Source organism: Pyrus communis, chromosome 17, assembly GCF_963583255.1.
Source record: "Pyrus communis chromosome 17, drPyrComm1.1, whole genome shotgun sequence".
Lineage (NCBI taxonomy): Eukaryota > Viridiplantae > Streptophyta > Magnoliopsida > Rosales > Rosaceae > Pyrus > Pyrus communis.
This window is the reverse complement of record NC_084819.1, coordinates 20,256,076-20,282,838: the sequence shown is the minus strand read 5'-3', so window position 1 is coordinate 20,282,838 and position 26,763 is coordinate 20,256,076. Positions and strand designations below refer to the sequence as shown.

General features: G+C 41.4%; 4 protein-coding genes across 7 annotated transcripts; 1 reads left to right on the top strand and 3 right to left on the bottom strand.

The window, feature by feature from the left end:
• Positions 1-624: 624 nt before the first annotated feature.
• Positions 625-4,475, bottom strand: LOC137722618 (light-inducible protein CPRF2-like). The gene is made up of 6 exons (XM_068461662.1): positions 3,955-4,475; positions 2,361-2,457; positions 2,048-2,216; positions 1,705-1,780; positions 1,492-1,617; positions 625-1,368 (listed from the first exon to the last, which is right to left on the bottom strand). Exons 1-6 carry the CDS (start codon positions 4,393-4,395, stop codon positions 976-978), a joined length of 1,302 nt encoding a protein of 433 aa, XP_068317763.1. The 5' UTR covers positions 4,396-4,475; the 3' UTR covers positions 625-975.
• A 2,734-nt stretch (positions 4,476-7,209) lies between these two features.
• LOC137722919 (V-type proton ATPase subunit F-like) lies at positions 7,210-9,513 on the bottom strand. 4 transcript variants are annotated; one of them, XM_068462039.1, is made up of 5 exons: positions 9,426-9,513; positions 8,427-8,503; positions 8,263-8,344; positions 7,838-7,920; positions 7,210-7,645 (listed from the first exon to the last, which is right to left on the bottom strand). In XM_068462039.1, exons 2-5 carry the CDS (start codon positions 8,487-8,489, stop codon positions 7,481-7,483), a joined length of 393 nt encoding a protein of 130 aa, XP_068318140.1. In that variant the 5' UTR covers positions 8,490-8,503; positions 9,426-9,513; the 3' UTR covers positions 7,210-7,480. The 4 variants fall into 4 exon arrangements, with proteins under 4 accessions (XP_068318140.1, XP_068318141.1, XP_068318142.1 ...); XM_068462040.1 differs by having other exon boundaries at positions 8,427-8,499; positions 9,426-9,512; XM_068462041.1 differs by lacking the exon at positions 9,426-9,513 and adding an exon at positions 9,264-9,338.
• A 1,415-nt stretch (positions 9,514-10,928) lies between these two features.
• Positions 10,929-14,178, top strand: LOC137722388 (GDP-mannose 3,5-epimerase 2). The gene is made up of 7 exons (XM_068461379.1): positions 10,929-11,080; positions 11,786-12,196; positions 12,367-12,460; positions 12,542-12,671; positions 12,762-12,894; positions 13,413-13,620; positions 13,762-14,178. Exons 2-7 carry the CDS (start codon positions 11,787-11,789, stop codon positions 13,915-13,917), a joined length of 1,131 nt encoding a protein of 376 aa, XP_068317480.1. The 5' UTR covers positions 10,929-11,080; position 11,786; the 3' UTR covers positions 13,918-14,178.
• Positions 14,179-16,373: 2,195 nt separating this feature from the next.
• On the bottom strand, positions 16,374-19,174 carry LOC137723713 (uncharacterized). The gene is made up of 4 exons (XM_068462908.1): positions 18,830-19,174; positions 17,997-18,191; positions 17,371-17,552; positions 16,374-17,109 (listed from the first exon to the last, which is right to left on the bottom strand). Exons 1-4 carry the CDS (start codon positions 19,116-19,118, stop codon positions 16,801-16,803), a joined length of 975 nt encoding a protein of 324 aa, XP_068319009.1. The 5' UTR covers positions 19,119-19,174; the 3' UTR covers positions 16,374-16,800.
• Positions 19,175-26,763: the final 7,589 nt, after the last annotated feature.

The following is a 26,763-nucleotide window of genomic DNA, read 5'->3' as shown; positions in this document are numbered from 1 at the left end:
AAACATGATGTCGTATCAAACATTTTGGTGCAAACAACGTTGAGAAGAATGTCTTGACTTGGACAGCAATGGCGACCGGGCTAGCCATTCACGGTAAGGGAAGTGAAGCATTGGAGCTTTTGGATGTAATGGAGGGTTCTGGAATAAAACCCAATGCAGTGACTTTCACCGGCTTGCTTTCAGCTTGTTGTCATTCGGGCCTCCTTGAAGAAGGCCTCTATTTGTTCCATTTGATGAAGAGCAAGTTTGATGTCTCGCCTCGGATGCAACACCATGGCTGCATTGTTGACATGCTTAGCCGCGGAGGGCACTTGAAAGAAGCCTATGAGTTTATAGGAGGGATGCCAGTGATACCGTCTTGTGGAGGAGTTTGCTAAGTGCTTGCAACCTCCATGGGGATGTTGCAATGGGAGACAAGGTGGGGAAGAAGCTGCTCCACGTACAGTCAGCACAGAGTTCTGCAGAATCGACTCTAAAGAGCGAGGACTATGTTGCGTTGTCGAACATTTATGCATCTGCTGAAAGGTGGGAGGATGTGGAGATGGTAAGACAGGAAATGAAGGTTAAGGGAATTGAAAGCAAAGCCGGTTGTAGTTCAGTTCAAACTTCAAGCCGTTAGCAGTATTTTCCTTTTGAATTTGTTCGATTTGTAACATTTGATGATATGTCGAAGAAGGCCAAAATTTTCATGGAATCCAAATTAGTAGCATGTTTCAATTGATCTGGATTTCGATTTGTTGAGCACTTGCTAAAGAGTAGGTGAATACGACATGTAAGGAAACTGAGTATAATCTGTTCCGTGCATGACAAGAAAAATGAAAGTGCTAAAAGTATCAAACTGTATAATTCAGTGCAGTACGGATTAAGAATAGCATTTTTTTACATAACTAATCCAAAAGTATTGATGCAATACAATGGTTGTTCAAAACATTGTTTAATCAATCTTTCCTCGTTCTTAGATCACTCTGTTTGTGACTATTGCTCCCCATTGGATGGGTTTCCGCCCCTTATCCGCTTTTGCAGATGCTCTAAGCTAGCAACTCGCTGTAGGGAAGGTGTTCGTCCCATCTTGTTCTCCGACACATCTGCTGGTGATGTTGCTGCAGAATTCTTCTGCACATTTTCAACAGAAGGAACGTCTGTAGAATCATTCTTGACTCTCGGGTCATGAGTTGGTATAGGGTTATCAGAAGCAGGTTGAAAAAAGTATTGATTTGGGTCATCTTGCACCGGAACAGCAGCATCTGTTGATGCCTCTGAAGGGCTTCCATCAAATGGTGCCATGCCGATTGATGACATCTCTAACATGGCATGGAACATGGGGTTCGACCCAGTTAATCTTTTCACTGTCTCCTCAGCCATCTTTACCTGGAATTTAGTCACAAATGAAATAACAAAGCTTATATGATTTTTCGGTTCATACTCTAAGAGGCTTCCAGGAACCAGTTACCAAGGCATTTAACTTTCGAGCAGTTTTGATGACAGGCGTACCTTTGCTCTCAATGTTTCGATATCAGCTTTTAGTACTCTATTGTCAACAGCTGCTTCGTTGTACTTCTTGTCCGCATCAGTCAGGCGCTTCATCAAAGAGGAGTTCTTGACTCTTAATTGAGATGCCTGTAAAGAAAATTGCATTAGGAAATCTACAGGAGACCAAAAGACAGAGATCAAACAGGAAGCCGAGAAAGCAAAAAAAGAACGGACCTGTTCCTCAAGCTCAGTCAAATGTGCCTGCTTTCTTCTTCTTGAGCGTCTAGCTGACTCTCTATTAGACAGCATTCTGGAAAAGGCGGGATGAATTCGTGGAAGGCAATGAAACCAAACGTATTTAAAGCCACACATTTGAATCCATAAGTAAGAGATGGAGATGTAATGCAGACCTAACATAAGCGTCTAGCTGTGCTTATTTAGGTCACAAGTGAAATGTGGTGCAAAATTGATTATTTTGCAGACCTAACATGTAATGTGTCACAATCATTTGCACTCAGAACATGTAATGCAGGGCCGAAACCTAGCCTACAACAAGAACATCAGATATCGGTGTTACCTTCTCACGCGTTTCACATCAGCAGGTTCCATATTCTCATTCATTGCTGTTTCACCTTCAGCTTCCTCATCATCTGTCATTTCTCTCGAGGATCCGCTAGTTGCTTGTCTTACTGGGATCACAGATCTATGTTGCGTTGCAGGTGACGAAGGTAAATCATACCCAGCTCCTACATAGGTAAAATAGTAAAAAAAAAAAAAATATATATATATATATATATATACACACACGACATTCTAACAACATCACATTATCTAGCAAAAAAAGTATAAGTACATGTCGATTATGAACACGTTTTTGTTTCAATGTAAACCTTTCGAAGGGGCTTGAGATGCGAGTAGTGAAGTACTGGAAGCGTGTGAGCCGCTGTCAGCCGACGCAACAGGTTCTTGAGCATTCACCAACGATCCCTATTGACACGACCAGAACATATCAGCTAGCACTTGTCTATACATAACAAAACTTCGTAAGAAAAATTCTCGACAAGTTCATGAAGATCGAATTAGATCTCAACAGAAGAATCGACGTTTTACTCTCTCTCGTTCAGGACAGGTTGCTCTGTCATTGCTTATGATCCCATTTAATCAGATGAACAAGATTACGGTTTTCTAATCTTGTAGAGCAAGTAGACATTGTTCTGTTCGTGTGGATTCTCGCTTCAAGCGTTGGAAAAGACTACTCGACCTTTAGAACCCTACTACCGAAAGTTTCTTTGGGAAAACACATTCCTTAATTTGTTCAATTTCACTCGGATTTTAAAATCATGCTCTGGTTAAAAAATGCGTTTATGAGATAGAAATTCAAGGCAAAAGAAGTAAATAAAGACTAAGAAAGGGATTTTAAGAAAAGACATGGAGCACATAGAGCTAACGGAAGACTACGTAATGACGTTTTAAAATTCATAAAGCCGACCCTACTTAATAAGATAAAACTTTGTTGTTATTTGCAGTAGTCAAATAATTTTTCTTGAGTAGCTATAGACTACAGGCGCTTAGTGCCGACATATATTTTACTGTTAAATTTGATGGCAGCAAGATACTTTTGCTATTACCATTGAGGAGGTCCCACAAATCCACAACGAAAGGTTCAACATTCAAGTCAAAGTGGTAAGTTTACCAACAAGATCCTCTCCAGATCGTTTGGGTGGACGATTCTAGATATTCGTAAATTATGTTCGTTTATCGTATATTGTACGGTCAGTTTTTGTCAAGTATTGTTTATATTTAATTTTAAATAAAAATATTTAAAATAATTTCTGATTGCACGGTATACGATAAACGAATATGATTCATAGATTCACGAATTCTCAAAATTATCATAAAGAGAATCCGACGAGGATCCGGAAGTTTTTCTTTCTTTCCGTTCCATTTTAGCTCGGTCACATGATATTCAAGCATATCAAACAAAACCAAGTTAACCAACCAACCAGTTAAAAACTTTGTAACTTCAAAGGTTTAAAGTGTTTTCTAATCATGTTTAACGAAAAACTTAAAAGCACTTTTAGATCGTAAAAATGCAATTTTGGAGAAGCACCTTAATGGGTTCTTCTTCAAAAAGCATTCGGATTTATAATAAAAGTTTTATGACAAAAAGGCTCATGACTTATGAGCACAACCTAAGCGTTTCCAACAAAAGCAAATTCCAAACGATAGACTCTGTTTGGATACCGAGAAAATGCTATAAGAAAAAAAAAACAATTAATAATTACATAAATAACAAATAAATAAATAATTAATAGATTTCACGTTCAATTTTTTTCTCTTCAACTTTCTCAGCAACCAAACAGAAGCTAAGCTCATTCCCAACCCATTGGTTTGACTTCGACCATATTTTCTCGGAAAAACAGAGCAAACTCAGAAAAAGAAACCATGAGAAGAAAATGATCAGAAAGAGAGAAAAGGACGAACCTTTACCCGCGACAGAGCCACGGCGGCGCAGGCGAGATCGAGCTTGGTCTTCAGGAACGCCTGGTACTCCTCGGAATCGACGGCGACATTAGGCGGCCGCAGGTTAAACGCCGCCGTGTTGTTGTTGCAGTGAGTTTGAGTTGGATTGGGGTGGGGGTGCTGGGAATTGACCATCTTGATCTCTTTGACGTCGTCTTGGTCGTGATGATGAGCTGAAGAAGAAGAAGAAGAAGAATGATGCGGAGGTGGCGGCGTCGGCGGGGAGGGTGACGGCGAGTAGGGAGAAGCTTCTTGGAGAAAGCGCTGGAAGGCCCACTCGGATGCACTCCGGTTCAGTTTAGACAAGTCGTCACCGTCGGCGGCTCCGCCATTGGCCGGAGGCCCTGAGGAAGACCACAGCTGGTCGGACATTTCCTCCACTGAAAACACCTTATCCATCATTCTCTTTCCTCTCTGTTTCTCTCTCTAGTTTTCTCTCTCCTATTTTCTGCTTTGAGTGCTTTCTAATTTTGGTCAAGGATTTTATCCTCAAAAATTGGACAACACTCTTTTGTAATTTGGTTGAACATTATTTATTGTTTAGTATTTGGCCTAATTTAATATTAGTATTAGAGTAATGTTATTCTTACCACAATTTTATATTACATTTCTTTATCATGTTAGGTGTCAGATGAGTTGAATAAGCTACATCATTTAATTTCAATCTTTTTATTAATTAAAATACTTAAATAATCTTAGGTGAAAGAATGAGACTCTTTGTATATCACAATCATCATTTAATTAACAATATTTTTATTAATTATTGATTAACATTTTGATTAAATGCTAATTAATTTAGATGATGTGGCTGTCCAACTCATCTGACACCTCATATGGTAAAGAAATGTGGTATAAAATTGTGGTAAAAATAGCATTATTGTTAATATTATGATGAGTTGAAGGAGATTTCCTGTATTGGTTATGGAAAATGTGGAATTTGGATACTTTCCAAATTTTATCATTTTAGTGTCGGGAACCGAAAGATCAAGAAATTCGGCTTCTTAGTTTGTATAAAAGAGAAGTTGGAGCTCTTGATTTGTGTAAAGTAAGGTGGGCTATCGAAATAAGTTAATGAGATCTGTCAGATTCAAGTCTGAATTACATAATACTTAAGCTCTGCACAGTAAGATTCAGAATGAACGTCTGTTAAAAAATGTGGATGGTTATATTATGTGGGGTCGATAAAATAAGAAAAAAAATTTAGAAGAAATGTGGATAAGGAAGCTTTCCTTTTGGTTCTGGATTGTGGAGAATCAAATGTGTTTGAATTACATTTATTTCTATTCACGCATGTATTAGGTCAGTCGATCAATGAAATGGTCGTCTTCTTCTACTTTAATTTCTTCATATATGCGTTTAGATCATCGTCTAATTAGAAAAACTAATATTAATTTCAATCAAGTTGATTTGTGTTGAAAAAAATGCTCTCACTTTCCCTTCTTTCATATTACGCACCATATTTTGCCTTGATTTCTTTTCTTTTCTTACAAGGGAACTTTCAATTCTCCCCACCAAACGGCTCATTTTTCACATATGTTGATAAGAAGAGAAGACTTTTTGTGACGTTCCAAGTCCAACCGGAAACAAACCCTTTTCTTAAATCCCATTAAATACATTTTGTTTTTCTTACATAACAATACGTGATTGAGTTAAAATACCTAACGTTTAAGAGGAGAGATCTTTCTGTGCACTAGAAACGTAACTTGGCAAACCAAGTATCGCAACACAATTAATATATCGGACTGTATCTTCGACATGCTAAAAAAATTCTCGATTAAGAGTTTGTTCGGGGGTTGATTTCTCATACATGTTGATAGAAAGATATGACTTCTTCTCCCTTCCACATTCAAGACAAAGGAAGTGGATCCTCTCCAAATTCACTTTGTGGGGATCTTAAAAATCTCTACATCTTAGTTGTTCATCGTACATTATGCAACCAGTTTAATCAGATCTTATTTGTATTTAATTTTAATATAAAAAAATTTAAATAATTTCATATCGCATAATGTACGATAAATGATTAAGATATGAGGATCTTAGGATTCCCATTATTTGGATCCGGATTCAAATCTCAAAACGAAAACAAACAACGAGAGAAACGAAAAGACTGCAAACGAAGCCACGTTTTGAGTTTCAATTGGATGGACAATGATGCGTTGCGGCTGCTCTCCATTTGTGGATAGACACTGAACTGGCCCCACACATTTTGGTGGGCCCACTATATTTGTGGGGTCCAATAAATTATATCTCTTCTAAGGCACTCAAAAGGAAATAAAAATAGAAAGTCCCATGTTTCTCTCTCTCTTTGTGCTTAGCACCACCATTAATTTATGGGTCCCAAATATATATAAAATAATTAATTAATTAATAAAAGAGTTGTGCTTTTGAGCTTGGTGGCCAGAAAAATGTTAAATAAATAATTATTAATCGATGCCTCCTTTGTATGTTGGTATTTTATGAGGCCAAGGTGAAAGAAAAGAAAAAGTGATCATCTTCAGATCTCTCGTTTTAAAGCTATTCAAACTTTTAAAATTTGATTTAACGGTTAAAAATTATAAAGGGTCGGATCACTTCACCTTCATTTTAGCCGTTGAATCAAGTTTTAAAGGTCTAAATCACTTAATCCCTAAGCATTGGAAGGAGAAATTCGAAGATTTGATATCTTTCCAAAGAAAATAATGTGAGAATGGGTGGTGGCTCGTTGAATATCTCTTTGATGATTTGGATTTGGATTAAATTAGTTTGGTTTTCCTTCAATCTTATCCATTCAATGATCAATTTGTTTATTTTAAACAAAAGCTCTTCCATTACGATTTACATGGAACGCATTCAACACTTATTTAATATATTGTTGATTCGAACATTATGCGACGACAAATTCGTTTTATGTGAGTTGCTTTCATCTTAACCTTTCCATGTTAGCTAAATCTTATCAAGAGTGCTTGAGATCCTGCAAAACCTACCTGATGCTGAGATACACATGCTAAAATAGAACATCTTAACCAATCATGTAATGTCGCGCGTTTGAACCTTCTACACGATAAGGAAAGGTGTAATTACTTGCATCATTGGCATATGTAAGTTGGGAGAAGTATAATTTGCTTTCTAATCCCCACCTACTGTATCAACAGGATGTAGGATTTTTCTCTGAAGTATTGAGTTTGAAACGTTTTTCTCTAAAATGTGATGTTATCGACGACTACCATGTGAAAAATCCCCAAAAACGAAAACTTATATAAATAATGGACTTGTCCTTTTAGATGGTGATAATTACAAGGAAAATAAAATGACACACTTAAACTTGAATTGGTATTTTATAGATAAGGTTTTAGGCACCAAAGGAATCTAAATACAAAGACATACCAACCAACAGTCAGTGAGGAGCACAGAACTTGGTGTGAACAAAATGGCAGAAACATACATGATATCGAAAGCAACACTTATTTTCCGCAACCTCTCGGGTAAAACATATCGAAAAACTTGATGATCACCGCCTTCCTGATGCCACAGATTCGGTGTTGAAGAGGTACTTCACTCGTGAAAGAACCGAGTCGTGTGCAGGGTCATAAGGATGATCCTTGGAAGGGATTTCCAAAATAGCTGGAACCGGCTTATTGTAGCTATCGACTAGAAACCTTATCATGTTTGCAACCTGGTAAGAGAAGAAGACAGTCATTTCCCTGTGAAATAATCTTGAACCAACTTCGGATTTAGGAAAAATGCAAACATTTGCATTACATAAAAAGTTTTGGCAACCGCTCGAGCACCAAGGATATTGCCTTATGGACCAGAAAAGTCGTGTTCATAACAGCTGAAGAACGTTTAAGTATGAGAAAGAACTTACATATTGGCTGATCAAGACAATTGCAATGTCATCCTTTGTCGTAAAGTCTTTGAATGCATCTTCAATTTGTTTCACTGTTGTTTCTGAGAAGAAAACCAGAAATACATAAGCTGACCAAAATGTAATATTATACTTGGATATACTACTTACAACATAGTAATTTCTCAACCGAAAAGATATAGACTTTTTTTTCTTTTACATAGATTTCATTTCCTCTAAGTTTGTGATTTCCTTCCCCTTGCCCAACGCCCCCTTTCATTTACCCACAGGATTAGACGGCAAAAATATCCGACTCATAGGTTACTAATCAGATACGAGGATTGGCATTTTGGTCCATCTGCAAACCTATCTGCATACAAATATATAGAAACAGATGACCAGTATAAATGCAGTTCCAACACTCGCGCATAAAAGTCATAACGTACTTGAATCAACAATGAGATAATTCGTCTTTCTTCGCAAGTCAACGTTGCCCACTCCAGCCAGCAAAAATCCAGTTACAGTGTCCTACATGATAACAATCATCACATCAGGAAGACAAATAAAAAATGCCTGAACAGATTCAACCCAAAAAATTGAGTATCCATACCTCATCAGCAATCATGGCAATGAGGGCTGAACTCTTATTGGGGATATGAGCTCTGCCGGCCATTTTAATAAGACTGACTACAGCAAGAAAGAAGAAAAATGACATCAACCACATTGAAAAGTCATTTGATGGTACTTACTAAATCAGTCGGGCGTTTGGTGCAGTATCGGACTAATGACCATATTATTTATAGAAATTAATACTATTATTTTTAAGAGAAAATTTGATGATTTAGATCGCAAATATCACATATCCAATCGAACATACCCAAGTTGACAAAAAATACCAACGCAAAAGATAGCACATATCCAATTGAACATCAAATTTAGATGGCAGTTCCAAAAGATACCAAACCTCGAACACCCCATCAATCAAAACCGAAACTCCAATTGATCAAAACCCAGGTAGCAGTTAAAGATAGCAAAATGAAATTCGAAACTGAAAAATGGCAAAAACCCAAGAACAATCAAATCATGCAAATCGAAAAAAAAGTCTTTCCGTCTCCTATCTGAAATTCTCTCAGTGCGGGCCGGCTCCCCCGAACCAAACCCCACCACAAAGGCGGCAGCAAGAAACCCAGAAAAACCCAGCTTCCAAATTCTCATCTTTTTTCCCCAATCCTTCTCTTTCTTCAGCTACAAAATCAGCAACGCAGCAAAAGTAGAAGGGTTCTGAAGGATATGACCCAAAGGTGGCAGATGGGTTCTTTAGCAATTGAAAAATTATATAATCAATTGCAAAATTAGAGAGAAAAACAATAATTAGATCCAATCAATTGAAAGAAAATTGCAAGAAAAATAGAAGGAGGAGGGCAGAACAAGGAGGAGGAAGAAGAACCTGGGTTCAGACGAGAGAGCAAAAATTAAAATTAAATTAAGACCAAATTCACACACACAGCAATCCGATTCATCAGATTACAGCAGAAAAATAAAACAGAAACTTTGATGGATATAGGGTATAAAACGACGACGTATCAAATCAAATGGGGAATTAGCAAACCTCTAGGTTGGTTTGAATCTCAGCTTCCGATTCAGCTTCGCGGTCTCAAATATCCTCTTTCCGGTGATTAATTTTGTTAGAAAATTAAGTAAAAGAGTATGAAAACTTCATGCGTTAATAATAATAATAAAATAAATAGTATTATGATTAATTTTTTAATATAAAAATATATTTTTTCATTAAAATAAATAGTGTCGGAAATTTTTCATTAAAGTTTTTTTATTTCGTGCGATTTCTGGTTGGGATCAGATATCCAATTTTTTTATTTTTTATTATATGTTTATGAGTTACAGGCTAATAATGTAAGCCCAACGAGCTCATAGTTTCTTTAAAGTCGTGTGGTTATGTAAGCCCAAAACGGCCCACTCTTTAACCCGAGATCCACAAAAAAAGCCCAGAAATTCAAGGGCCATTTGAAGAGAACTTGGGTTCATAACTAGGACAGAATCATCAAGAGGGATGTCACCTGATTCACGCTGCGCTCCGGATTTAAACCCTTTTTTTTCTCTATAGGGAGGGAATATACTCCAATCTTAGGGCCAAAACTTACCACAAACATTTTTTAAAAATTATAAAGGGAATCTTAGAACATAATAAGACACTTTGGATAGTACTTACTTATGAGACTAGTTGTGAAGTGCATTTAAACTTGCTGAAAGCGTTTTTAAAATTATTGATAATGTTTTTAGTAAAAGTACTTCAAAATTCAATTCTTAGTAAAAATACAAGTAAATTCAGAAGAAAACCACTACAAGTGCTTTTAAAACACAAAAATAATTTCACCAAACGGCCTAGGCGGATTTTTTAATTTTTTAATAACATATAAATATTAATGTCTACTTATACTTAAAAAAAAATTATATATATATAATTATGTTCGGACACATAAATTGCAAAAGTAGAATGATATATTGATTATAAAGTATTAGAACATATTGAAATCATGGAAAACAAGCATATAATGAGTATTCATTCAAGTGCTTAACCAATCTATTACAATTTATTGAAAAATAAAATTCAAAATAAAAGTTATATATTTTCTGTCTAAGTTAGAGTTGCGATCTAGTAGGTCTAGACTGACTAAGTATTCACCTAAGCAGGTTTATGCGCCATTTTTAATTTTTAAACGCCTATAGATGAATCGGGACAGAATCAGTCGTCTAGCACTTAAGCGGGACCTAAACAATGCTAAGCAGGACATAAACAGTGCTAGACCAAAATTTTTAAAACGATGTTAGTAACCCAAAGAAAACATGGAAAGGTGCCAACATGAGAGGACCTTCCGAGTAATTTCATTTGGACCCCAACAGAAAAAAGGGTTTTCACTTTCAGTCATCTTCCTAGTTTCTAGGAACTTTCTCCTTTTGATTGTGGTGGGCCCATCGAAGCATTCCCCTCCTTTCACCTGAATCCGCATTGGAGTAGAATTCTCTTTTCTCAATTATTTACGGTCAAACCGCAAACTGGTAAGCAAGAGGGGTTCTATTGTTTGCCGTGTTTCAGTATCCTATATATAGCAGCAGAGCTTTACAGGCTGAGAGGCCAATTCCCATATCATTATCCCCTTCCATCTCCTCTGAACCCAACATTTTGCCTCTCATTCTCTCATTCCCAACTTTTCGAAGCTTCAAAGCTTCAAACTTTGCTCTGTCCAGGTAAAATTCCCAACTGGGTTTTCTGGGTTTCTCTCACTTACCCTCTTCTCTCTCCTCTTTCTCTCCCATGCTCGTTCCAATAGTTTTAACGTTTGATGGGTCTTCTGGGTTGTAACATTTGATGGGTTTGTTTTCAATTGTTTGTACAGTGGCTGTTGTGGTTGTTAAACTTGTTCATAACACCGTTCTTTTTGTTTGCTTGAATTCTTGGTATTTTGGTAGGTTGTGTGGCAGGGTTGTATGCTAAAATTTCATTCCTTTTTATACACTGAGAGATAGGTACTTGATTTTAGCAAAATCTTGAAGATATATTTGTTTTTCCATGTAATTTGATGATGTTTTCATTCGGGTTGGTTCTGAAATGGTCAATAATAATCCTGCTGGTTATACTTTTTTTTACATGTTAATTTATAGAGATTTTGATGCTAATTTTGTTTCTGTAGGTACTGGTTAAATTACTTTACTCTTTTCCCAATTTGCTAAAATTTTTTGGGGGGGGGGGGTGTTAAATTTTCTTCATTTTTTAATTTATATGCAATATCTACTCACTGGATATGGATTTTAATTAGATAGTTCTGAATATGATATTAAGTAGCAGTTCTGTCGGTTAGTGTTCCTATTTGCACTTTTGGGTTTTGTTGTTTTCATGGAGGTAAATTGTAGTGCGAAAGTGGTAATCTTTTTCCTATGTGTATAATCTTTCAGAATGGGAAGTGCTGGTGAAACTAAGTATGGTGCGTACACCTATGAGAACCTCGAGAGGGAGCCTTATTGGCCTTCCGAAAAGCTCCGAATTTCCATCACCGGGGCAGGTGGCTTTATCGCCTCCCACATTGCCCGTAGATTGAAGAATGAGGGTCATTACATCATTGCTTCTGACTGGAAGAAGAATGAGCACATGACTGAAGATATGTTCTGCCATGAATTCCATCTTGCTGACCTCAGGGTCATGGATAATTGCTTGAAGGTTACTAAGAATGTTGACCATGTGTTCAACCTCGCAGCTGATATGGGCGGAATGGGCTTCATTCAGTCCAACCATTCCGTCATCTTTTATAATAATACCATGATTAGCTTCAACATGGTCGAAGCTTCTCGGATCAATGATGTGAAGAGGTTTGTTGTCCTAAACTTGGTACATTTCATCCTTGGTTGAAATTCGTATTTTGACTGAGATGTATGAATTCATATTGTAACTATTGTTTGAGTTCGAAATTTTGGATCTCATCTCCAAAATGCTTTAAAGATATACTCAAATTCTCTATCTGTTATTTGGATTTCTGCAGGTTTTTCTATGCTTCAAGTGCTTGTATTTATCCTGAATTTAAGCAGCTGGAAACCAATGTGAGCCTGAAGGAGTCTGATGCTTGGCCTGCAGAGGTATGTAACTTTACGGTTATGATTTTCAACTCTAGTACTGATCGTGTTAAATGAATTTACCCTTCATACCTTTGTTTGTAGCCTCAAGATGCTTATGGCTTGGAGAAGCTTGCAACTGAGGAATTGTGCAAGCACTACACCAAGGACTTCGGAATTGAGTGCCGTATTGGAAGGTTCCATAACATTTATGGTCCTTTCGGAACCTGGAAAGGTGACTTGAATTGCAATGATAGCTGACTTGTTTCCATGGTCTTATTGCTTTTTGGCCTAATTTTGTTGCTTCCTTGTATCTGTTATATAGGTGGAAGGGAGAAGGCTCCTGCTGCTTTTTGCAGAAAGGCTCTCACTGCCACTGATAAGTTTGAGATGTGGGGAGATGGACTTCAGACCCGATCCTTCACTTTTATTGATGAATGTGTAGAAGGTGTTCTTCGGTAAGAACCTTATTATTATTACTTCTTTTTTGTTCCATAACTTTTCTAGCGGAAAACACTTCTTTTGAGGTTTTAAGATTCAAAATACTTGAATTTCTTAGATGTTGTTGTCAATTTTATTTTTTTTCTTCTGTTTTTACAAAGCTTTGTGGAGTCAAGTTCGGTTGATTATGATAAAGTCAGCATAGAACTTAAACCTTGAAGGATTTGGTTTTGAATCTTTGCATTATATTGTCAGTTCTTGCTGAAGGTGTTATGAGGGCATTTTCTGCGAGTAATTGTATGAGAGTGATAGATATGAAGACAAATGAATATATTACATTGTTGAAATATCTTTTTATCATGTGTTCGATTCATTTCTGCAGAACCTTACAACATTGTATGGTAGATTAATGTGGCCCTTGTACAAAAACTTCCATTATTTGTTTTTCTTGGGCCCAAAATCATTAGGTATATGTTGTGTTTCACATGAAACCCCTTTAAAAGTTGTAATTTATGTCTTCTCCTTTATGATTTAGGTTGACGAAGTCAGATTTCCGCGAGCCAGTGAATATTGGAAGCGATGAGATGGTTAGCATGAATGAGATGGCTGAGATGGTTCTTAGCTTTGAGGACAAGAAGCTGCCTATCCAGCACATTCCTGGGCCAGAGGGTGTCCGTGGTCGTAACTCGGACAACACGCTGATCAAAGAGAAACTTGGCTGGGCGCCTACCATGAGGTTGAAGGTAAACAGCATGAGAGTACCCATTCTGCAGTTTCTTAATACCGCCAAGTTTCTTTAAAGTCGGGGGTTATTGGTGTCGGTTTTGTGTTTGCTCCCTGTTTACAGCATAATGCGAACAAAGATTTTCTTTTTATTTGTGTAGGATGGTCTGAGAATTACATACTTCTGGATCAAGGAACAGATTGAGAAAGAGAAGGCACAAGGTGCTGACCTCTCGGTGTATGGCTCATCTAAGGTTGTCGGTACCCAAGCCCCAGTTCAACTTGGTTCGCTGCGTGCTGCTGATGGTAAAGAATGAAGTGTTCGGAACAGCCTTGAAACTGCACTGGAAACATATAGTATTCAACAGGTCTGGTTATGATATTGCCGCGCGTATCTATGTGCATGGACAATAAGCAGGGAAGCTTTTATTCCCCTTTACATTGTAAATCTAGTTTGTTAGATTAAATCTTCTACCTTAGAAGTGCCTTTATATTTTGTTTCCCCTTCTGAATCATTTTTCGGTTCATGTGTTGTACTCTATTTCCTGAATAAGATTTTGTTTCGGGTTCAATACCGTGATCTTTCCCGGATGTTGAGACCGGCCGCTTTCAACCAGCGTGCCATCTGCAATATTCTTGTCTGAATTATGCTGTTCTATGTTTGCAAAAATTGATCTTTGGTAGCTTTACTTCTGCTTGTTTCTGCCTGTAATTCGTAACCCCTTTCCTTTCCAAGAGTATTCAAAGGATATTGCTTTTCAAGATTTGGTAAGGGTTTATGCTTCTTGTTGCTGTCTTCTTGTTATTTACAACTAACAAAGTTGCTGGAAGTCGGAAACATGGCTTGGTACACCAAGTATCACAATACAAGTGGTTAGGAGGTTTTTTCTTCAATTATCCAACTACTTGTATTATGAAACTTGATGAATCGGGCCGTATTCTCGGCATACTGAAAAATCTCTCAAGATTTGGAGCTTCATCTTTTTGGTGGCTCCAACCATTATATTATTATAATGTATGCCTCTACTTTTTGCATACAATCAAAGATACATTCCTCTCTCATAATGAGAAGTATAGAAAAAGAAGGATATATCACCAGGGATAGCCAAGTATTTATCGTTGTTGTAAAAACGTTGCGCGTCTCAATCAAGCTCAAAACTTGAATACATATTATAGGGAAGTGATTTTTGCACTCTCCTCTTCTTTCTGCTCTACCCTGCATGTTTATGTTTCATCGATCCGTAGTTAATTTATTCAATTTCCAGAACAAGAATACAAGATATGTACTTATTAAATTCTTTGAAGCATAAGGAATTATATCAATTCAATCATTTCAAATTTGGCAACTTGTAGATGGTGAAAGATAATAATGGTGTTGACGGACGGGAGGGGTTTTTGGTACCGTTTGATACATGGGATGAGACATAATGCAGTGGGATAGGGAGGAGGATTGTCTGCCCTCCTATTTTCATACTCTTCCTATGCTCTCATGATGTGATGTGTAGTCACAGTTAAGCCGCGTCAACATTTTATATTAATTTTTTATACAAATAATAAAACAAAAAGTAATATGAATATAAAATGTTAACGTGGCTTAACCGTGACCACACAAACAGAAGGGCATGGGAAGAATATGGTAATGGTTGTTTCTCTATGTTTTACTTTGTTTGGTGCGCTAAAGATAGTGGGTCGGGCTGTCACACGGAGCAAAATTTGGTTAAATTTCTGTTCCACCTCCCCCTGGATTCCACCCCGTGGAACACAAAATTATAAAATTTTAAGACAAAAATATTCCTTATCTTTTTCAATATTTACACTATCCAAATCATAAAATAAATCCTAATTTATTCTGTTCCGTCCTGTCTACACCAAACAATACCTTAAGGATGGTGACGGTGGAGTCCGTGGCTGGAAACTTTGGACACTAATGTGGCAGATTTGTTACTGTTAAAGACTCACCAGCAAAACAAGGGGATCCCATGTCGTATACGTGGATGCTCAGCTTGTCCAAAAACCAACTACATGTTTTCTCCATTCCCATCTTTCTGTCTACGGATATTTTTGCTTTGCATACGGTATGGACGCAACATGATTTGGTTGATAATAATAAGTTCATAAATGTCTTAGTGAATATATTGATTTTTTGTTTGTGTTTTTTGCATTTTGTTTTTATCTAAAAAACTTAGATATTTAATACTGGATCCCTCAAGGTTCAAATTCTAAATCCAACACTAAATATGTAAAAAAATATTTACACGTAATAATAAATTATTGAATTAAAACGTCGTATAACGATGAATTCGTTTCACGTAAGACATTTTCCTGTTTGTAATGTCTATGGACAATGACTTGTAGGCTTGTAGCTAGCAATTGGCTCGACCAAATCCACCAAGGATTTTGGGACACACATCAATCACATGTTGGCCATTCTTCACATGCGGCTCTGCCCTTTCCATCGGCAGCGGTCTCGGTCGGTCACGTGTAAAATTGTGCATCATGTGTGGTGTTTCACAAGTACTCTACGTCAAAAGTATTTTGATATTAAAGAAGATTTTTATCTTTCACTTGCAAGTCATGTAATGAAAAAGATAGCGAAATATGAGAGATAAAAACGAAAAAATAAAAACTGATTCGAATAATTTGGTTCAATATTTGCACTTGATCAATTCGAACAATTTTGTTTTGTTTTTTAACGTTAGAGGTGTAGTTTTGAATCGAATTGAACAGAACCGTAGTTAGATTGATTTGATTTAGTTTGGTGTGTAAGAAAACGACCATATTCATTCTACTATTTACACTTTGACATTATTTTACTGAACCAAACCGGTCACCAAATGAATCCATTTGGTAAGATAATGCTACCAGTTTGAACCTTAAACCAAACCGAACCGAACAACGTCCGTGAATTGCTAGCACGAGAATCGTTTCCATGTCGATATCCGATGCCAAACAATAAGAACACAATGCGGTGAAACTCGAAAGCAATCTGTATCAGATCCTTGTTTTCTGTTTTGTATACTCTATAATGTAGTTATTGAGTCACTCAAAAAGGCTCAAAGTAGCGATATTCACCTTAAACCAACCATGCTATCAATTACAAACTGTAAATTCGTTCGTATTTTGGTTGTATGGATTCGAAAACACGTGAATAAACGAGTTATCTGCACAAACAAGACGCTCTGCGAGTTGAGACTCGATGATCAAGCATCACAAAAAACAGGACTCGCTTCTAGCTGATCTGCGAATTCCTCGAGTATCTCCTTGACAAGAGTTCCAAATTTGTCTTGGCCTACTTCTGGAGCACTCTTGTCTGCGTTTAGATCAGCAAACACTGCATCGTACAAAAGAGCAACTGCCTCGGGTTCGTACGGCGGCACACCCAACTCTTGCCCATTTTTCTCAAGAAAACTCCTAATTTTATCTGCATCCCCCAATCCGTCCTTCCCATGGTGCTCTTCTTGCTTTATCTTCTCAACGACATTGTTCAATTGCTTCTCATCAGCCAAAAGCTGCATAGTTTTCGGCAGTTTATTAGATGCATCATTGAGATAATCGATACAACATAAATTTAGGCTTGTGCCAACAAAAGACTAAAGCCCTGGAACTTTCGAAATAAAAAAAAGACCCGAAGTGTTTGACTCGAGGTGGATTAGCATTATCCGAACTATTTGAAATTTTAGGTCAACCTGGTTACCAATTTTAAGCACATTTCTTTTAGTTCTCTAGATAACAAGAGGGTACTGTGTAAAATAATGGGGAAAAGGAACTACCTTTTTTAGCTTAGAGCCATTGACGATCTTGATGCTCTGGATAGAAACAACATGCTTTTTGGCCAGGGCCTCGGCTAGTTCCTGCAGGACCGGCTGGAGTAGCTGAGCAAATTGTGCTTGGCCAAATTCTTCGTCCCCATCAGCTTCGTGTTTTGTCAAGATATCATTTAAAGGAGGAAATTCTGTTAAATTGCACCTCGTAAATTATCAACTCTATAAAAACTAAGACACTCGATTTGATAAGCGATGCAATATAAGAAAGAACGGAAGATGAGAATCCATGTGATTGGTCCCATATGTATAGAACAAAGCATGTGAGCAAAAGATCATGCATTTGAATGTAGAAATAATATCCCACAAACCTAGGTTCACACGAATGGCTGTTAGTTGTTAGAATCACTTAAAATTTGCACAAACGAATAATGTGAAAACACTAAATCATTGTAAGTGAAACTTGTAGAAATTCTTGATTTGCAAAACGAAAATACGAATACAGTCAAGGTACTTCAGGCTTAGTTTAATTTAATTTCTGTGCAGAATCCTTAATTCAGTTGCAGATAGCGCAACTATATGTACATTTATATAATCATAGAATTAACAACCAAAGCAATGAAATCGAGATAAACCTGAAACGGGAGGAACACCCATCTCAACTCCCATTTGAGCAAGTGCATTCCCGATCTCATTCTTGTTGATCTTTCCTTTATCTTCTACATCCAGATCAGTGAACAGATTCTCCGCCAACATTGCAAAATCATCCTCGTCCTCTAAAAACAGTCGAAGATTGTATCCGTCCAAGACAGATATGACAAGTGGATCATCTGAAGAGTGATGACAAAATTTGAGCACACGCAATAAGCATCAACTAATCATTAAATCATAAAACTCTCCGACGTCCTACATCATACAATCAAAATTCTCCTAAACCAACTTCTGTTCTTGCCAAGCATTTTCGACCTTTCAAGCATTTTCGACCTTTCAATACGTTAAATTAAACAACCAAGTTCGACCTTTCAATCCATCATTTAAGTACTTCAAAGTTCAAACCTCTTATTCCATTTCGGCCCGAAAAAGTTCAACATATCAAAGATTCAAAACAACTGATTCTCATATTGTCAGCAAGAAAGAACAAGTCATATGTATCGGAGAGACCGAAGACAAAACCAACAAGAAAAATGTATTTTTTTTGTATTTTTCATGTCGACATTTCCGACATTTCTAGCTACCAAACAGGTTCAAAGTCAAACAGTAATTATTCATACTAAAATTACACCTTAATTTCTTCAAACTCGTTTAAGTACTACATCAATTACCGATCCTCACTTTCTTAGATCCTGAATCACACAAGACATCCTTAAAACTTCATCGGAACCTCGTTTTCGGATTATACCACAATTCATCACACAATGTATATGTAATTAACATTAACAATTGTGCTTATGCAAGTTAAATATAGCACCTTTCAATTCATCGGCGATCGCCGTGATGTACTCGCCGATCACCTTCAGAGCCTGCGCGCGATCGAGCGCCGCGTTTCGGAAAGCGTCGTCGTCTTGGAGGCTGATGCGACTCAAAGCAGAGGACTTGAGGCTCTGAGGCAGCGAGAGGCCGAAGAGGGAGGAAGAGGCTTTGGAGACGGCGAGGTCGAGGACCTGAGCTCCCGTTAGGCTGGCGTCAGCATCCAGCATGGTGAGGTCGACGCCTCTCAGGTGGCTGCCGTCGAGGACCGTCAAAGCTCCGTCCGACATTTTAGAGATAGAGATAGGGAGAGGGGGAGAGAGAAGAGGTGACTTCGGAATTTGGTATTTGGACTAGGAATTGAACTGGTCTAGGACAAGAAGCTTATTGGTTTTGTGTCTGTTTTTGTCCGAAGATTCAAACTTTAGTTGGCACCTGTTGAACCTAAAAATTACAAAACCTACGTGGCGCGCAGGCCGAGTAACTAATAAGCTAACTACGTCCTTCGGTCGAATGCGGGGCGTGCCAACTCGTCGGCCGAGCCTGGCCGAGGAGTAAAATTTGTTGATGTAGCTTTGAGCGCGTTGCTGACTTCTTTAACTTGCGATTGCGACCGAGGAAGGAACACCCTCGGTCTCTGGGTTCTACAGCTTGAAGACAAGGCTGCTAATTCTGCGGAGTTCACAAATCGTCCGAGCCCGATTCGGTCACTGTGATTATATTCGTGAGAGTATAAGCACGTCGAATCGAGACCAAGGTGTATGGGCACAGGTACTCGAACGTGATATATGTCTTGATGGTAAACGTAGTTCGGCCGTCGGAATGCCGAACCCTGAAACTCACCTGTGAGTATCCAATCATAAAACCACTCGGCGACCAGTACGCCGAGCAATGCAATTCGTAACACCTAACTATGCCGAGAAAGCTTAGTAAGGTGACCTCCGCCAACAAAGGTTCGAAAACCTTCCTCGACCGAGACTTGGATAGATAATCGGTCGACCTCGATGCAGTGCTGTTTATCCAAACTGAAGATGCTTCTTGGTCGGCTGATTCTGCGGCAGCAGTGCTGTTTATCCAAACTGAAGGTGCTCGCCGGTTGCTTCCACAGTGCTGTTTATCCAAACTGAAGGTGTGTCGGCAGGAAAAAGGAAAGGAAAAAATATCAAGATGATTGAGAGGTTTTGCGCAGGGCAATTGTATGCTGAGTTGAAGGTCCCTCTAATGTTGCATGATCTCGTGTATTTATAGTACCCCATTCCTTGAAACCTCCTCTGATTTGGATTGGGAGTCCTTGTCCCATTTTGATTCTGGTTCGAACAAACCTACTCCCACTGGGATTCTGAATCTTCCTCCCTTTGAGGCTTTATTTCTTGCTGGTCGAGAATCCTGGTCGCACCAGGATTTCCTCAATCCTTCCTATTTATCTGGACCTCTTGAGATAGGATTCGGCTGACCCTGCCAGCTGGCCCGGGTTTTATTATCCGGCCCATAGCATCTGTTATTACCTTGGGCCGAGCACATATGACTGCTCGGCCTGCCCAAGATATTTTGGGCCCAAACATTGCCCCCTCGCTTCTGAGGTCGCCGACTGTCACCTCTTGGTCGGGCCTCGACCTTGAAGAAGCGAAGATATTTATTGCTTTTTTGAACTTTACTCCTTTAATGACCATTATTCCTGCATATTTATGAGACATGATTGCACTTTCCTCGTCGCCCCCAACGCGTGGCCACGTGTCGATTCTCCGCCGTTCTTAAAAGCTTCACTCATGGGCCTCGAAACCGTGCACTAATTGAACCGTCTCATCCTTATTAAATGCATTGAACCTGTCGCCACACGCCATCGTGCGTCCTGGATTTTCGACTCCTCGATCCCATTTTTGCAGGTTCCCAAAATATCCGAAATGATTGCAGACTTTCCCGGTTACATTTCCCCCCAATCTGAACCAGCGCTTTTGAATTCCAGACGTTTGATATTCATTCTGAAAAGCCTATAAATACCCACATTTCTGCCATTCGCCTCTTACGCCCTCAGAAACTCCAGAATCTCTAATTTCTCATCTTTGTTTGCTCAAATCAAACCTTCCAGACCTTCTGCAATTTTTTAGTTCTTCCTTCTGCAAATGGCCTCCTTTATTTCGAAGCTTTCCGATGAGATCAATAAGTGCAAGTCATTCATCGATCGCAGTGCCGTCAAGACGCTGCGATTTCAAGAGGATATGGCCACCACCCACCAGATTCTGGGTCCCCTCTTCAAAGACGCAGTGCCGTCGTCTGTCACCAACTTGCTCAAGGAGCAATGTCTAACCCCCCTTCTTCAAGGGTTTGACTGGTCGAAATGGTGCTTGGCTCGTCCTCAAGGAGCTTGGCCCTCGACCACCACGGCCTGGGCCGCCTGGGTCGACCGAATGAGCTCCTTCTTTTCCAAGGAGTGGAAGGCTCTCGGCATCTACGATGCCATTATTCTGTCAACCATGGAAATTGCCATGGATAAGGAGCTGCTCATGGCGGCCCTGAGTTTATGGTGTTCGGCCACCAACACCATGGTCCTGCCTTTCAGCCCTCTCGGCCCCACCATCCTCGACGTCTCGGCCATCCTTGGGACTTCCTCGATCGGCCTTCCTATTGACGCCGCCCTTTCCGGATACCCTTCTCCTCTCGACCTGAAGGCACTATTCGACGAAAGGGCTGTCGAGACGCTAAGCCGGGGTGATCGGGAGCACTCAAGGGAAGAAGTTCAGAAGCTCCACAAGAACTTCTTCAACTATAACACTCTCATTCTTCATTTCGCCGGCCGAGGCGAGGAAAGCCTTAGGAAGGGAGAGCACGAGGCCTTCCTCTTCTACTGGTACAACAAATTCATTTGTTGTACTCGGTCGAACAAATGCCTGGTGGAGAACATGCCGGTGGCCCAGGCACTGGCTAATGGTCGCTTGCTGGCGCTCAGTCCAGCCATACTCGCCAATCTCTACCGTTGCCTGGCCGAGGCGACCATTGGTAAGATCGACCCGCATCAGAACGGACCCCTCTGGGTGTTCCAACTCTGGTTGCAGGTTTACTTCTCTACTCTTCGACCGGAGGTCCCTGCCTTCCAGCGAACGGCCGCCCTCGGTCTTCAACTGGCATCTCGACCGGCACCACCTCACTGGGCCGATGAGGTTTTCAAACACTTCCTCGGCCTAGATGTCCTCTTGGATGACGAGTTCCTGGTGTGCCGGCGCCAGGAGTACCCTTCCTCGCTCAAGCTTCCTACGGCCGCGTGGGCCGCGTCCGAGGATGCGGACATTCGTCAGCGCTGGGGGTCGTTTGTTTTAGCACGCGACCTTCCACTGGGTTGCGATGCCCGCCGAGCTGGCTGGGAGGTCTACCACCCCCATTTTGTCGCCCGGCAGCTCGGCTATATTCAAGGCAGCCCCGTCCCCCTGCTCGCTTCTCGGTCACTCCTAAGTCGGGGGCGTCTTACCGGTTCCTCTGAGAGGGAGTGTAAGACGTCCGACCAGGAGTTCCAAGAGAAGTGCAGGAAATTCAGGATTCGGCCGGCGGTCCCTGAATCTCTGGGAACTGATACCTTCGGGGACTAGTGGGAGGAGTACACCGGCGACTTCTTCGGCGCCCCGGCCGAAGATCTGGCGATGAAGATCTTCGGCGACCGTCCTAGGTCAACATCCTCGACACAGCCTAAGGAGTCGACCCAAGGTAGTCTTTTCGTTCTTCTTTCCTCCTTTGTTTTACAACCTGATCCTCGTTGCTAATTACTTCGCTTTTCAGGGGTTCGCGTGCCGAGGACGGTGGAGGTGGTCGCCGCGGTGGCAAAGGCGAAGAAAGCGCCTATGAAGAGGACCCTTGTCACCGAGCGGTCGATCCCTGCCAAAGGCCCCCACCAAGGGGCCCCTCGTCCTTCTAAGCGCGTCAAGAAATTGGCGAAGAAGGGCGACCGGGAGATTCATGTCGTCCCCAGTGACACTACTGGGACACCCGCTTCTGCCGGCTCTCCATCTGTGCCGGCTGCCCAGGCACCTCCAACCTCGAATCCTCCAGCCGTCTCTCAGGCCGATCCAATCGTCGCACCCGCATCTGCTCATACTTCAGAGCTGGTCGTGGCGCCCAAAATGGGGAAATCGGCTGCTCCTGTCGAAACACCCCCGACTCCAACGGTCGTTTTGGAGGTATAATTCTGCTTCTACTCTTGTTCCTTCAGGTTTCTTGGTCGTAAAATAATCTCTTTTTGTCCAGGATGTCGAGAGCGAGAGCGAAGAGTTCCCCCTGGAACGCCGTCGTCGACCAGTCAGCTCTCCTCCCGTCTGTCCTTCTCCGGTTGTCGAGGCGGCCACTCGACCGACTCCTCCAGTGGCGGATCGTGGCAAGAGACCCATGGCCGACCCTGAGGCCACGGCCGAGTCGCCGATTCATCCGCAGGATGCAGATCTCCCCATTCCTCCGCAGGAAGTCTCTTCGGCCTTTGTAAGTCTTTCTTCTTTTGTGTTGATTCTCTTTTGATACATGTTTTTAAGACCATTAAATGTCAGGTGCCCGAACATTCATTTCACCGGCAATTTTATGCGCCGAGGGGCGTTGTTTATATTTCCTGGCCGCCATCGTGGCCATCAAATGTAGATGACCTCCATCGGCCGCGTGAATTGCGTAGCGGTCTGAGGCACTGGGCTCGGCCATTAAGTTCCCTGGGTTCGAGCAATGACCCAGAGGGCATGGCCGAAGTCTCTTCTCGGCAGGTCTCAAACATTCTCCTTTTTCCTTTATGCACTACATCACGTCTTTACTGTTCTTCACCAAATTTTCCTCTTATGTGCAGCCGTCGTGGGAAATGGAGCTTGACGCTCTACTCCAGAGCACGACCGGTGAGGCCGGCTCCTCTGCTGCTCCGGCCGAATCGGTGGGAGCCACGCCCGCCGAAGTCTTCGTGAAGCTGCACGAAGTTTTGTCTCTGACTGCTTCTCAAGCTCTTCGGTGCAAAGGCCTCGACTCTGTTGGAGAGTGTCTCAATGACCTCGCCAGCGGTGGTCATCTAAGCCCGGAGGGTATCTCTTTCCTTACCGACCTCTTGGAGCGAACTCGGCAACACTTTCTTGTCTTCGAGCGAGCCTTGCAGGCCGAGGACGACTTGAAGGTGGCCAAGGTCGCGCATGAGGCCGGCCGAGTGGAGATGGAGGCACTCAAGGCGAAGAAAGCCAAGCTGTCCGAGTTCGATCGCCAGATCTCTGACCTCCAACGTCAGATTTCTGACCTTCAACGGCAAAGGTCGGCCGCTGCTTCTGAGCTTGAGAAGGACTTTGAGGCCAACAAGACTCGGCTAACGGCCTTCGCTGCCGGTGCACGGCGTATCCAGCAACTGCAATGCAACAAGAAGACCCGGCAGGCTGAGATAATTTTGAGCGAAGCCAAGTGGCTGGAGCTAAAAGCTGCCCTCGAGACCTTCCTCCCCTCGACCCCTTAGGAATTTAATCATTGTATTTGTTCTCTTGTAATGAATTTTTTGTTATCAATACAATGGTTATTTTGCCATCAATACCATGGTCGTTTTGCTGTCAGTATAATGGACTTACTCTTGCATTTCCCATGTAACTGGGTAGTACTTCTTTAAAAACTTTCCATTAATCGGCAATTTGTGAACTGAACCTGTCTGATCTCGTAAATGATATGCCCCCTTGCCGAGGACTTTGTGAACGATGAATGGCCCTTCCCAATTTGGCGACCACTTACCAAACCTGGGGTCTTTGATTCCAACGGGCAATACAGTTTGCCAAACCAATTCTCCTTCGCCGAACGTTTTTTGTCTTACACGCTGGTTATATGCTCGTTCGGCAATTTTCTTTTGCGCAATCAACAAGTTACCTGCGTCGATTCGACTTTCTTCTAAGTCTTCCAACTCTTGTCGCATCGCTTGACTGTATTCAATACTGCACAAATCATTCTGCTCGATTACTCGCAACGAGCTTATACTCAACTCGACCGGTAACATAGCATCGTGTCCATAAGTTAACGCGTAAGGAGTGGTTCCAGTGGCCGACCGGGGTGAAGTTCGGTATGCCCATAATGCTTCATTTAACTTTAAATGCCACAAACCAGGTTTCTCTTTTACCATTTTTTCAAGGATGCCGATCAACACTTTGTTGCTTGCCTCGGCCTGTCCGTTTGCCTGTGGGTAGTACGGCGTAGATTGCTCGAGTCGGATATTCAAACTTGCCGCGTATTCCCTAAACCTATCGGCCGTGAATATAGTGCCATTATCAGTTATGATTGTTTCTGGCACGCCGAATCTGGTCACAATATTCTCCTCTACGAAGTTGCATACCTCTTTAGCAGTTAATTCGGCGTATGACCTTGCCTCGACCCACTTAGTGAAATAGTCGGTTGCTACAATTATCCATGCGTGCTTCGCTGCCCCTGATGACGGCGTGATTTTTCCAATTACATCCATTGCCCAACCCCTGAACGGCCATGGTTTAGTAACCGAGTGTAGCAATTCGGCCGGGGCTCTTTGCACGGGTCCATGAATTTGGCATGATACGCATCTCCGTGCATATTCGATGCAATCCTTTAATATATTGGGCCAAAAATAACCGTGTCGTCGGAGCAACCAGCGCATCTTTCGTCCAGATTGGTGTGCTCCGCAAATTCCTTCATGTACCTCGGCCATTACTTGGGCAGCTTCGTGTGGGCCGAGGCACAATAGTAGTAAACCATCCTCGCCCTTGCGATATAATTCATTTTGATACGACACATAATTCGTGGCAAGCACCTTCGTTCTTCGGTCGTGCTTCCCATTGGGGTTATCGAGGTACCGTAACATCGTCTTTCTCCAATCATCTGGTTCTACTTCGACGGCACATACTTCTATGGGATCTCCTCGTTCTAGTAGGGATAGGAGCGACATTACCCTTGTACGTATTACGTGCGCGCGTTGGAGAGTTTGCTGATTGATCAAGGCGGGGTACGATCGTTGACCCGTGGTCGCAATTCCCACAATTCGACCAAGTTTGCCCCCCATGAGTTGTGCTCCGGAGGCGATCTGGGCAAGTTCGTCGGCGTCAGTATTGTGAATACGTGAAATGTGTTCAAATGTGATTCGTTCGAACGACTCGGCCAGGTAGGTGGCGACCATGTGGTAGGGAGCTAAAGTACAACTCATGCAGCGGAACACGCCGTTCAGCTGGTTAATCACAAGTTCAGAATCACCAAGGACGAGAATGCGGGGGGCCCGCAGATCGTGTAAAACATGGAGGCCGATAATGAGGGCTTCATACTCGGCCTGATTATTAGTGCAGCTGAAATCTAACTTGAGAGAAAAATACCATCGGCAGTGGTCCGGCGACTGAATTGCGATACCGACACCGGCCGAGGTCGAAGTACTGGAACCATCAAAATGCATAGTCCAATGGTTATCGCGTGTGGTGACGAAACCGATGTCGACGTCGCCCCCCTCAAAACCATAAGGGGATGGGTGTTGTGCCAGGAAGTCGGCGAGGGCTTGCCCCTTGACGGCCTTTTGTGGTACATACTGAAGGCTGAACTCGGATAAGGCGAGTGTCCATTTCCCGATTCGGCCTTTGACCATAGGCCGAGTCAGCATGTAACGAATTACGTCGGTTTGGGCGATGACCTGCGTAACTGTGGGGAGCATGTAATGCCGAAGTTTGGATGCGGCAAAAAACAGTGCTAAGCAAAGTTTTTCGACAGGTGCATAATTAATCTCTGGGGAATTCAGGTTTCGGCTAAGGTAAAAGATAGCTTGTTCACGCCCGACATTATTATCTTGCGCGAGGAGGCAACCAATGGATTCGTCGGCTGCCGAAATGTATAACTTAAGGGGTTTGTTGCGACAAGGTGGAACGAGCACTGGTGGAGTGGAAAGGGCCACCTTGATCTGCGTAAACGCAATTTGATGCTCTTGGCGCCATTCAAATCGGTCGGTCCCCTTCA